The 13,558-nt window shown below is 43.3% G+C and overlaps 1 protein-coding gene across 1 annotated transcript in view; it reads right to left on the reverse strand.

Moving 5' to 3' along the window:
• Positions 1–11,659, reverse strand: part of LOC104847212 (uncharacterized) — a 57,144-nt gene extending 45,485 nt beyond the window's left edge. Inside the window, exons 1-2 of the mRNA XM_064275176.1 lie at positions 11,165–11,659; positions 8,964–9,032 (exon numbers count right to left, since the gene is read on the reverse strand). Of these exons, the coding sequence (XP_064131246.1) occupies positions 9,015–9,032; positions 11,165–11,659 (513 nt within the window). The 3' untranslated portion in view covers positions 8,964–9,014. The remainder of the gene's footprint in view (positions 1–8,963; positions 9,033–11,164) is intronic.
• Between the last annotated feature and the right edge of the window lie 1,899 nt (positions 11,660–13,558).

Raw genomic sequence — 13,558 nt, forward strand, 5'->3', positions numbered from 1 at the left:
TTACTTAGTACTTTGTTTTCTCAAGCTGATTAAAACTACAGGTTGCAAGCTAGTCCCCTACAAGCCCCTTTTTAAAACCATAGCATTAAATTCTTATACAAAGAGATTTTGTATTAAGAATCCAGAGTGCTGAATTCCTTAAAAAAAAAAAAAAAAAGGAGTTCTAAAGACACTAGGCATACCTGCACAGTTAACAATGGCAGCAAGTAACATACCTGCTCCTATAGGCCGTGATCTCAGGACATCACTCCCTATTGTAGTCCCTATAGGCATGTGAATTTGTGATCCCTGAACTAAACAAAGATAGTCTATCTTTCTTTTTTTTTTTATTAACTTTTATTGAGCTTCAAGTGAACGTTTACAAATCAAGTCAGACTGTCACATATAAGTTTATATACACCTTACTCCGTACTCCCACTTGCTCTCCCCTTAATGAGTCAGCCCTTCCAGTCTCTCCTTTCGTGACAATTTTGTCAGCTTCCAACTCACTCTATCCTCCCATCTCCCCTCCAGACAGGAGATGCCAACACAGTCTCAAGTGTCCACCAGATATCATTGGCTCACTCTTCATCAGCATCTATCTCCTACCCACTGTCCAGTCCCTTTCGTGTCTGCTGAGTTGTCTTTGGGAATGGTTCCTGTCCTGGGCCAACAGAAGGTTTGGGGACCATGCCCGCCGGGATTCCTCTAGTCTCAGTTAGACCATTAAGTATGGTCTTTTTGTGAGAATTTGGGGTCTGCATCCCACTGATCTCCTGCTCCCTCAGGGGTTCTCTGTTGTGCTCCCTGCCAATGGAGTCGTCGATTCTGGCTGGGCACCAACTAGTTCTTCTGGTCTCAGGATGACGTAGGTCTCTGGTTCATGTGGCCCTTTCTGTCTCTTGGGCTCTAAGTTGTCATGTGACCTTGGTGTTCTTCATTCTCCTTTGATCCAGGTGGGTCGAGACCAATTGATGCATCTCAGATGGCCGCTTGTTAGCATTTAAGACCCCAGACGCCACATTTCAAAGTGGGATGCAGAATGTTTTCATAATAGAATTATTTTGCCAATTGACTTAGAAGTCCCCTTAAACCATGGTCCCCAAAACCCCGCCCTTGCTCTGCTGACCTTTGAAGCATTCAGTTTATCCCGGAAACTTCTCTGCTTTTGGTCCAGTCCGGTTGAGCTGGCCATCCATGTATTGAGTATTGTCCTTCCCTTCACCTAAAGCAGTTCTTATCTACTAATTAATCAGTAAAAAATCCTCTCCCACCCTTCCTCCCTCCCCCCGTCATAACCATAAAAGTAAGTGTTCTTCTCAGTTTATACTATTTCCCAAGATCTTATAATAGTGGTCTTATACAATATTTGTCCTTTTGCCTCTGACTCATTTCGCTCAGCATAATGCCTTCCAGGTTCCTCCATGTTATGAAATGTTTCAGAGATTCGTCACTGTTCTTTATCCATGCGTAGTATTCCATTGTGTGAATATACCACAATTTATTTAACCATTCATCCGTTGATGGACACCTTGGTTGCTTCCAGCTTTTTGCTATTGTAAACAGAGCTGCAATAAACATGGGTGTGCATATATCTGTTTGTGTGAAGGCTCTTGTATCTCTAGGGTATATTCCCAGGAGTGGGATTTCTGGGTTGTATGGTAGTTCTATTTCTAACTGTTTAAGATATCGCCAGATAGATTTCCAAAGTGGTTGTACCATTTTACATTCCCACCAGCAGTGTATAAGAGTTCCAATCTCTCCACAGCCTCTCCAACATTTATTATTTTGTGTTTTTTGGATTAATGCCAGCCTTGCTGGAGTGAGATGGAATCTCATCGTAGTTTTAATTTGCATTTCTCTAATGGCTAATGATCGAGAGCATTTTCTCATGTATCTGTTAGCTGCCTGAATATCTTCTTTAGTGAAGTGTGTATTCACATCCTTTGCCCACTTCTTGATTGGGTTGTTTGTCTTTTTGTGGTTGAGTTTTGACAGAATCAGATAGATTTTAGAGATCAGGCGCTGGTCGGAGATGTCATAGCTGAAAATTCTTTCCATCTGTAGGTGGTCTTTTTACTCTTTTGGTGAAGTCTTTAGATGAGCATAGGTGTTTGATTTTTAGGAGCTCCCAGTTATCGGGTTTCTCTTCGTCATTTTTGGTAATGTTTTGTATTCTGTTTATGCCTTGTATTAGGGCTCCTAAGGTTGGCTCTATTTTTTCTTCCATGATCTTTATCATTTTAGTCTTTATGTTTAGGTCTTTGATCCACTTGGAGTTAGTTTTTGTGCATGGTGTAAGGTATGGGTCCTGTTTCATTTTTTTGCAAATGGATATTCAGTTCTGCCAGCACCATTTGTTAAAAAGACTATCTTTTCCCCAATTAACTGACTCTGAGCCTTTGTCAAATATCAGCTGCTCGTACGTGGATGGATTTATATCTGGGTTCTAAATTCTGTTCCACTGGTCTATGTGCCTGTTGTTGTACCAATACCAGGCTGTTTTGACTACTGTGGCTGTATAATAGGTTCTGAAATCAGGTAGATTGAGGCCACCCACTTTCTTCTTCTTTTTCAGTAATGCTTTACTTATCCAAGGCTTCTTTCCCTTCCATATGAAGTTGGTGATTTGTTTCTCTATCACCTTAGAAAATGACATTGGAATTTGGATCGGAAGTGCATTGTATGTATAGATGGCTTTTCGTAGAATAGACATTTTTACTGTTCAGTCTTCCTATCCCTGAGCAAGGTATGCTTTTCCACTTAAGTATGTCCTTTTGAATTTCTTGTAGTAGAGCTTTGTAGTTTTCTTTGTATAGGTCTTTTACATCCTTGGTAAGATTTATTCCTAAGTATTTTATCCTCTTGGGGGCTACTGTAAATGATTTGGTTATTTCCTCTTCGATGTTCTTTTTGTTGATGTAGAGAAATCCAAGTGATTTTTGTATGTTTATCTTATAACCTGAGACTCTGCCAAACTCTTCTATTAGTTTCAGTAGTTTTCTGGTGGATTCGTTGGGGTTTTCTGTGTATAAGATCATGTCATCTGCAAATAGAGATAATTTTACTTCCTCTTAGCCAATCCGGATGCCCTTTATTTCTTTGTCTAGCCTAATTGCTCTGGCTAGGACTTCTAGCACAATGTTGAATAAGAGCAGTGATAAAGGGCATCCTTGTCTGGTTCCCGTTCTCAAGGGAAATGCTTTCAGGTTCTCTCCATTTAGAGTGACGTTGGCTGTTGGCTTTGCATAGCTGCCCTTTATTATGTTGAGGAATTTTCCTTCAATTCTTATTTTGGTGAGAGTTTTTATCATAAAGGGGTGTTGGACTTTGTCAAATGCCTTTTCTGCATCAATTGATAAGATCATGTGGTTTTCGTCTTTTGTTTTATTTATGTGGTGGATTACATTAATGGTTTTTCTAATATTAAACCAGCCTTGCATACCTGGTATAAATCCCACTTGGTAGTGGTGAATTATTTTTTTGATATGTTGTTGAATTCCATTGGCTAGAATTTTGTTGAGGATTTTTGCATCTATGTTCATGAGGGATATAGGTAGTAATTTTCTTTTTTTGTAATGTCTTTACCTGGTTTTGGTATCAGGGAGATAGTGGCTTCACAGAATGAGTTGGGTAGTATTCCGTCATTTTCTATGCTTTAAAGTACCTTTAGTAGTAGTGGTGATAACTCTTCTCTGAAAGTTTGGTAGAACTCTGCAGTGAAGCTGTCCGGGCCAGGGCTTTTTTTGTTGGGAATTTTTTTGATTACCATTTCAATCTCTTTTTTTGTTATGGGTCTATTTAGTTGTTCTACTTCTGAATGTGTTAGTTTAGGTAGGTAGTGTTTTTGCAGGAATTCATCCATTTCTTCTAGGTTTGCAAATTTGTTAGAGTACAATTTTTCGTAATAATCTGATATGATTCTTTTAATTTCAGTTGGGTCCGTTGTGATGTGGCCCATCTCGTTTCTTATTCGGGTTATTTGTTTCCTTTCCTGTATTTCTTTAGTCAGTCTAGCCAGTGGTTTATCAATTTTGTTAATTTTGCCAAAGAACCAGCTTTTGGCTTTGTTAATTCTTTCAATTGTTTTTCTGTTCTCTAATTCACTTAGTTCAGCTCTAATTTTATTATTTGTTTTCTTCTGGTGCCTGATGGATTCTTTTGTTGCTCACTTTCTATTTGTTCAAGTTGTAGGGACAGTTCTCTGATTTTGGCTCTTTCTTCTTTTTATATGTGTGCATTTATCGATATAAATTGGCCTCTGAGCACTGCTTTTGCTGTGTCCCAGAGGTTTTGATAGGAAGTATTTTCCTTCTCGTTGCATTCTCTGAATTTCCTTATTCCCTCCTTGATGTCTTCTATAACCCAGTCTTTTTTCAGGAGGGTATTGTTCAGTTTCCAAGTATTTGATTTCTTTTCCCTAGTTTTTCTGTTATTGATTTTTAGTTTTATTGCCCTGTGGCCTGGAAGATGCTTTGTAATATTTCGATGTTTTGGATTCTGCAAAGGTTTGTTTTATGACCTCGTATGTGGTCTATTCTAGAGAATGTTCCATGTGCACTAGGAAAAAAAGTATACTTTGCAACAGTTGGGTGGAGGGTTCTGTATAAGTCAATGAGGTCAAGTTGGTTGATTGTTCTAATTAGGTCTTCCGTGTCTCTATTGAGCTTCTTACTGGATGTCCTGTCCTTCTCCGAAAGTGGTGTGTTGAAGTCTCCTACTGTAATTACGGAGGTGTCTATCTCACTTTTCAGTTCTGTTAAAATTTGATTTATGTATCTTGCAGCCCTGTCATTGGGTGCATAAATATTTAATATGGTTATATCTTCCTGATCAATTGTCCCCTTTATCGTTATGTAGTGTCTTTCTTTATCCTTTGTGGTGGATTTAAGTCTAAAGTCTATTTTGTCAGAAATTAATATTGCTACTCCTCTTCTTTTTTGCTTATTGTTTGCTTGATATATTTTTTTCCATCCTTTGAGTTTTAGTTTGTTTGTGTCTCTAAGTGTAAGGTGTGTCTCTTGTAGGCAGCATATAGATGGATCGTATTTCTTTACCCAATCCGAGACTCTCTGTCTCTTTAGTGGTGCATTTAGTCCATTTAGATTCAGCGTAATTATAGATAAATAAGTGTTTAGTGTTGTCATTTTGATGCCTTTTTATGTGTGTTGTTGACTATTTCATTTTTCCACTTACTTTTTTGTGCTGAGATGTTTTTCTTAGTAAATTGGACATCCTCATTTTCATAGTGTTTGACTTTATGTTTGAGTCGTTACGTTTTTCTTGGCTTTTATCTTGAGTTATGGAGTTGTTATAGCTCTTTGTGGTTACCTTAATATTTGCCCCTATTTTTCTAAGTAAAAACCTAACTTGTATTGTCCTATATCGCCTGGTATCACTCTCCATATGGCAGTTCTATGCCACCTGTATTTAGTCCCTCTTTTTGATTATTGCGATCTTTTACGTATTGACTTCAATGATCCGTTATGAGCATTTTTTTAAATTAATCTTAATTTGTTTTTGTGATTTCCGTATTTGAGTTGATATCAGGATGTTCTGTTTTGTGACCTTGTGTTGTGCTAGTATCTGATATTATTGGTTTTCTGACCAAACAATTTAGTACTTCTTGTAGCTTTGGTTTGGTTTTTGCAAATTCTCTAAGCTTGTGTTTATCTGTAAATATCTTAATTTTGCCTTCATATTTCAGAAAGAGTTTTGCTGGATATATGATCCTTGGCTGGAAGTTTTTCTCCTTCAGTGCTCTGTATATGTCATCCCATTTGCCTTCTTGCTGAGTAGTCTGAACTTATTCTTATTGATTCTCCTTTGAAGAAAATCTTTCTTTTCTCCCTGGCTGCTTTTAAAATTTTCTCTTTATCTTTGGTTTTGGCAAGTTTGATGATAATATGTCTTGGTGTTTTTCTTTTTGGATCAATCTTAAATGGGGTTCGATGAGCATCTTGGATAGATATCCTTTCATCTTTTATGATGTCAGGGAAGTATTCTGTCAGCAGATCTTCAACTATTTTCTCTGTGTTTTCTGTCCTCCCTCCCTGTTCTGGGACTCCAATCACATGCAAGTTATCTTTCTTGAGAGAGTCCCACATGATTCTTAGGGTTTCTTCACTTTTTTTAATTCTTTTATCTGATTTTTTTTCAGCTATGTTGGTGTTAATTCCCTGGTCCTCCAGATTTCCCACTCTGCATTCTAATTGCTTGAGTCTGCTCCTCTGACTTCCTATTGCGTTGTCTAATTCTGTAATTTTATTGTTAAGCTTTTGGATTTCTACATGCTGTCTCTCTATTGATTCTTGCAACTTATTAATTTTCCCACTAGATTCTTGAATAATCTTTTTGAGTTCTTCAACTGTTTTATCAGTGTGTTCCTTGGCTTTTTCTGCAGTTTGCCTTATTTCGTTTCTGAGGTCATCCCTGATGTCTTGAAGCATTCTGTAAATTAGTTTTTTATATTCTGTATCTGATAATTCCAGGATTGTATCTTCATTTGGGAAAGATTTTGATTCTTTTGTTTGGGGGGTTATAGAAGGTGTCATTGTCTGCTTCTTTATGTGGTTTGATATCGATTGCTGTCTCCGAGCCATCACTAAGATATAAAAAGTAGTGGTTTATTCTGTAATTGCTCACTGAGTCTTATCTTGTTTTGTTTTCTTTGAATATACGTGGATGGGCTACTAGATTGTGCTGTCTTGTTTGTTGTAGCCCTTAACTTACTTATGACCTATTACCAGCTGGTTTGGGCTGTTGCCAGATATATATGTCTGAGTCTATTCACTATTCTTGAGTAGAATCTGATTTTGGGTCATCAAGTGTGTGATGCACCCTAACACCTATCCACCTCGAGAAGCAGTGGTGATAGTTGTGTGCACCAGATTCTATTAGCAGCTGGGGTTCACCCTCCGGGGGGGCAGGATGCTGACAGGCTTCCCCCAAGTGTCAGTGAGGTAGGTGTGTCTCTATTCCTGTAGCACCTTGGTGGGAGGGCACTGCAGCTGTACCTTAGGCCCCCAGTGCAAGTACCTCTACTGATTGGTAGGTGTCACCCTCCTTAGACCCCTAAGGCAAGAGGCTAGGTGGTCTGGGGGGAGCTTCAGCCCTCAGTTCCCTGTTGTGGGTCAGTTAGGGCTCTGTTGAATAAGCAGAGATATCAGACCTGGGAAACTTGTTTTTCCAGAAAATCCGCTAAAAAAAAAAAAAAATGCAGTCAGATCCCTAACAGAACTGTCTTTGGATTGTAACTGCCACCTTTTTCCCTGTAAGGATGAAAGTCCGAGATTTGGATCATATATGCTTGGCTGTAGCTGTTTCTGTGTTTTTAGTCCGATTAGGGATGGATTTTTGGTCCCTGGGTTTTTTGTGGTTCCTTCTCTCCGGCTGGAAGAGTGGGTTAGGAAAAGACCAAAAAAAAAAAAAAAAAAGGGGAAAAGTAAAGCCGCAGCGGAGCCGGAGCCATTCTCCCTCTGGCTCAGGAAATTCCAATGTTAATGAAGCCGCCTGAGAAGGGTGGGGGAGGGTTCAGAGAAACAGGAGCGTAGTACCCTGGAATACAGCCAAAGTTGCTTTTCTTGCTTGGAATGACTATTTTATCTCAGATTCCCGAGGGGCGTGTCGCCTTCGTGTGCTGGCTGTGTGGAGATTGCCCCCAAGGGTCTGGCCCACTGAAGCTGTGGTCAGATCCTCAGCTGCCAGTCCAAAGCCCAGCGTCAAGGTTCCCCTGCTGGGACGCTGCACTCTCGGCTCCAAAATCAGTCGCTGCCTCCCGGGGACTTCTCCTCCCACCAGTTGCGTCGCCGCGCCGCCCCTCTGGCCCGGCTGAGCCCCCTCCCGGCGTTAGTTCAGGGCAGTAGGGCTACGCCCCGTGCTTGCGCCGTGACAGCGCCCAGTCAAAAGCCTGGCGCCAAGGTTTCCCGGCTGGGACACTGCATTCCCGGCTCTAAAACCAGTCACTGCCTCCCGGGGACTTTTCCCACCAGCTGCGTCGCCACGCCGCCCGCGTGGACAGCTGGGCCCCCTCCCAGGGTCAGTTCAGGGGAGTAGGGCTGGCCCCTTGTTTGCGCCGTCACAAGGTTTTGAGTTCAGCTCCCCTGGGCCAAGACCTAAGCCCGGCGCCACGGTTACCTGACTGGGACGCTGGCTCCAGGCTCCAAAAACACTCACTGCTTCCCCGTATTTGTTCATTCTCCGTCTCTAAATCTGTGTTTGTTGTTCAGGGTTCATAGATTGTTATGTATGTGATCGATTCACTTCTTTTTCCGAGTCTTTGTTGCAAGAGGGATCTGAGGTAGCGTCTACCTGGTCCGCCATCTTGGCCCCGCCTCCCATCTTTCTTATTATAATGAATGTACTATGAATTACTACTAATAAGTTAAAGTGCAATCATGTAGGATTACATTTTTATTAACTTCAAAGAGAAAAATACTGACAGCAACACCTGTTGAATAAAACCCTACAATTGTTACAGATTCAAAGCGAAATAATCTGGGGAAAAGTTCATTTTTCTACTCTACAAAGAACAAGAAAGTAATTTTAGTTTAAAAAGTCTCAAATTATTTTCACCAATTAATACACAGTAGTTTTTTTTTTTTTTTGGAAGTAATAACTTTTACCCACATAATTAGGTACTGGCATAAGATGAAGGAAAGCTCTCTCATTCAGATTACTGATTTGGTATTTGAACAACCTGCTTTATTTGCTCACTGATTTTATATTTAAACCATCTCTAAGTCTCCCGATGCTTAAACGCACAATGAAAAAATGACCACTACCCATCTACAGCTTGTACATATTAGGCTGTATTTTACAAAACTAGGAGAAAACAAAATACAAGATGAATATGGAGATAAATCTAGAAAAGTAGGTTCTACTACTTCCAGCCTCAAATGTAAATGAAGCCAATTCGTTTTATGCTTTACCTGTTATTCTTTGAGCTAAATTTAAGTCAAGTATCTTCCACCTTTAAAACTCACCTGTACTTATTCAGATCTCATCCTGCTTTCCTCCAAATAAAATAATTCATCTTAGCTGAGCTGCTTTTTCTGTAGATGAGAAAGTTCAAATAGTATTTACATTCCATTTGACTTTTACCATCACTTCTAACTATAAAGTATCAACATACAAGACGACTTCTAAAACAGCTATTCCGTTTAAACTAGGCAAAATTAAAAATTAAACTCGTTTCTCAATGTCTTCCAAAAGAGAGACCAGATAAGCCAACGGCTTAGTGATTTACAGGTAAACCTCAATGCTCTTTTACCCTCTCTGAGCCAGGCCATTTTATTAACTTATCCAATCACCCTCAGGTTTACAGGTGACGTTTTAATAGATCGACTTTACCACTTAGTATTACTAAATATTATATAAAACTGGATTAGCATCACAGTCGCTTCATGAGTGTAATTCCTAAATACCGTACACAAAGGTGCAACTGGATTTTATGACCAACTGAAAACACAATCCTATTTCTGTTTAAACCTGACAGTGAATAAAATAGTATGCTCTCCTAAAAGTTTACCAAAACCGTAGCACATACAATGATTTAAATCATAAAAATAACTTTCCCAAAAGTACAGGATTAGAAACTAAAGAAAGCGAGCAATTGTTACCTCAACCATTACTTATGGGAACACAAAGTTATTCAGAATGGTAAAAATTCGAGGAAAATTTAGATTTTGAGTTTCACACCCTTGGAGTTTCCAAAGAGAAACCAATTTGTTTTATTTCAACTGAGCTTTGCTTGTTATTCTTTAACAGTGTTGTCCAATAAAACTTTCCCTGATGATAGAAATCTTCTATTATCTGTGCTGTCCAGTAGGATAGTTAACAGTACTGATCACTTGAAATGTGGCTAGCAGGACTGAGGAAGTGAGTTTTGAAATTGATTTAATTTTATTTAACTTAAATGTTAATTGCCACAGGTGACTAGTGGCTGGTGACATAGTGGTTAAGAGCTACGATACTAACCAAAAGGTCGGCAGTTCGAATTCACTAGCCGCTCTGTGGAAACCTTATGGGGCCAGTTCTACTCTGTCCTGTAGGGTCACTGAGTCTGAATGGACTCCACGGCAACAGGTTTGTTTTTGTTTTCCGGCTAGTGGCTGTACTGGACAGCACAGTCCTACAATTTGAAATAAAAGGCATAAGCTTGACTGAACAGTTTTTCAAAGTATCATGTCCTGAGATGATGTCAGCACCAAGTAGACCCCTTCTGCTACCAAATGATACACACCTTCAGCACCAGCCTAAACATAAAATTCACTTAGGAAATGAGAATTCATACTACTTAGATTCAGAACGCAAGGCACAATATTCACTAAGAAACAATATTAAAAAGCACATCTCAAGTTTTCCCCCATTATTTTGCAAAACAGGTACCGATTTATGGAATAATTTCCCAATGCATGCGAGTAACTATTCCTTCAAATCTGTCCAATTATCTTCTGCTCACAAAAGGAAGGGAGGAAAGCAAAAATAAGTTCTCAGCACTAGTAAGTTTCCTACGACTCGGTAAATTTCACGTTTCCTTTTCCCTTAAGGAAAGGTACAAACGTCTGCAAGCGCCTGCATCTCCTGAAAGCCTCGTTACCTATGTATTTAGGAGAACGAATCATTCTGATACCGTTGCGATCTCCTTCCTACACACAAAATATTTTTTCAGGCCAAGAAAGTCACGAGTCAGGTAATCTCTGACCAGCTCTTCCCAAGCCAAGTAACCAAGAACGTGCACAAGATGTCAAAAGAAAACAAATCTGGCAACCTGCACGTTGAATAACTTCTCCCTAAGCAGAATCAACTGCTCTGAACCAGGATCCATCCAGCGAAGCATACAAGCAAGGTCGTGACCCTAGGTCACGGCCGCCCGCACCGCTCCGCGCGCCTGCGGGAAGCCACCTGTCAGGCCTGAGCCTCACCTGGCAGGCGACAGGAGGCGCGGGCCGACAGCGCGGCCCAGAGCGGTGGACGGAGCCCGGGACTGAAGGACACCGGGTGGGGGTAGCCGCTAGCGATTCACACGCGGACGGAGAGTGTAGACGCCTGTCCCCGAGGCGGGACCCCTGCCTCCCGCACACCCACCCCGCCGGGCAGGCGTCCAAGCCGCCCACGTCGCCGGCCCGCCCTACCTCCCTTCCTCCTCAGTCGGAGCGCTGCCCCTCCGTCGCCCCTCACCTACCTGGTCGCGGAGTTTGAGGAACGCCATGGCGGTCGCCGCCGCGCCCACTCCAGCCTCCGCCGACGCCCCGGCCCGCCGCTGCCACCCCGGTGGCCTCAGCAGCTGCCCGGGGCCGCGGGTCGGCGGCCGGCTGAACTGAGGAGCCCGTGGGCAGGGGGGGAACCGCCTCCCGGGCCGCCCGCCGCCGCAGAGAGGTGAGGAGCCCGGCCGGTCCCGCCTCCTCCTCCTAAGGACTCCACGCTCTCTTCCTTCCTTTCTTTCTCTTTTTCTCGGTTGCCTCCACAGGCTGCCCGAGCGGCCGCCACAGCGCCTGCCGCCTCCTCCTCCTCTCACACCCCCTTCCCGAAATACCCCGTCAGCCCCCGCGGCAGCGCCGCTCCAGCCCGCGGCATCAGCGGCATGCAAACTCCACTCCGCAGCATTACCACCACCGCCCGCCGCTATTGGCCGCCGCGCGGGGGGGTGGGGAGAGGCCAGAGAAAGCTGAGCGCCCATTGGCTACGCCGTTGCGCTCGCTGGTGGCCCCCCGCGCCTGCCTGAGGGAGAGACGGCCGTGAGGAGGAAGCCGCGAGGGGTGGGCGCGGAGCTGCGGCTGCCGTGGGCGGGGGAGTCGGGAACGTGGCGGAGCCGGGGGTGGGACGGCCAGGTGTAGGGGCTCCTGGGCGCGCGGCCTAGTGCGGTGGGCGGAGCCCAGGGCTGAAGGGGAGCAGGGGGTGGGGGTAACGGCCGGTGATCCACACTTGGACGTAGAGTGTAGATGCGCCTCCGAGCCTTGGGAGGATGAAGGAGCTGGTTGAGGGGCGGGAATGGGCAGGCGTGAGGGGTGGGAATCTGGGGGCTGCTGCTTTCTCCGTAGCGGCCTGGAATGTGGCGTTAAGCTGGACTCGCATTCGGAGGAAGAGTGAGGATGCGCCCCTGGGGTTGGGTGGGGAAGGGCTGATGGAGCCCAGGGAGTGGGGTGAGAGGTGGTCATGGGCGGCCGCTGCCCTCGCCGGGGTGGTGACCAAGGCCAGAGGGAGGCGGGGAAGGCGAACTGGCAGCTACTTGCCTGTCGAGGTAGATTGGAGACCCTTCTGTGTCCCCTCGCCCCCCTCCCCAAAGGTCCGGGATTTGGGGAGCATGGTGGAGGCACTGGAAGGGTGTGAGGTAATGCCTGGGGGCTGCAGTCCAGGGGGAGGGGGCGATGCTGGCTCTCCAGAAGGAAGGGAGGCGTGTTTGCAGTCAAACAGGTTATGGACGCCTGAGCTTTTTTTTTGCCTGCAGTCCCAATCCTAAGGAAGGCTGTGGTCCCCCTCTCAGAAAGCCCCCTTGCCAGGCTTGCTTTTTTTCTTTTTTCTCCCTTTCTTCTTATGCACTTGAAGGATTCTGTCTCCCACGTGAGAAAAATCAATTAAATATAAAAAACGATGTGCAAAATTTCTAATAAGTATCGTCCTTGGATGGAGGAGAAGAGGAATAACTCCCTAACCCTGCCACACACACATACACTCCCTACCCTCCACGCCACCCCACAGCTCTGAAACTGCTTCTCTTAGGCAGCTGCACACTGTTCCCATTCCAGGATAGAAGACTGTTGTGCGCTTGTGTCTGTCCTCCCAGGCGGGACCAGCCCCTGGTTAATAAAAGGTACAGATGGTTAGAACACGAACATGTGACCTCAGACTTGGTTTTAAAAAGTCCCGTTTTCCCCACATCAGTTGTATCTCTTCGGATAGACTCCATATTTAGAGGATCAATTTCGGTCTAATGGCAGTCTGGATGCAGGAAAGGGGACCTACGCCAGAACTGTCAGATTATTATAATGCTTCACTTATAATAAAAAGCTTATCCTTAGCCCCATAAAAAATGAAAATATCAGATTTGGCAAGATCAAAAACAATGCAAATTAATAGTACAAGTCTTCCAGTATTCTTTGACATATCCATGCCTTGATGCTATAGAAACAATTTCTACCTAAAATTATACTCGTCATCATAAATTACATTTTCTACTTAAAATGCAGACATTCTCATAACAGTGAATGCAACAATCATGACAAAACTAAAAAGAAAGTCCAACTGCTCTTGCTTTGTATTATCTTCAGTACCTCATGCCTTTCCCTTTACTTCATCAGCTCCAGCAGACATAATAGGGATGCTATTTGTCCCCCAACCTCTCCTTATCTGTTAGTGAAAGTGAGTGAGTTCATGTTATGAAAGCATTTGAATTCTGCAAATCAAAGTTGTGATAATATTACTAAAAAAAATTACCCATGTGCTATGTGGGATACAGGATTCTACCTTAAGAATTTCGCTTCATGGATACGTAAACCTGTTAACCACTGTGGATGTCTAGTCAGAAGTCAATAAATTCCCCCCAATCATCCCTCCTCTAGATTAAAGTCCTAGAATTTAA

Source organism: Loxodonta africana, chromosome 22 (assembly GCF_030014295.1).
Source record: "Loxodonta africana isolate mLoxAfr1 chromosome 22, mLoxAfr1.hap2, whole genome shotgun sequence".
NCBI classification, from domain to species: domain Eukaryota; kingdom Metazoa; phylum Chordata; class Mammalia; order Proboscidea; family Elephantidae; genus Loxodonta; species Loxodonta africana.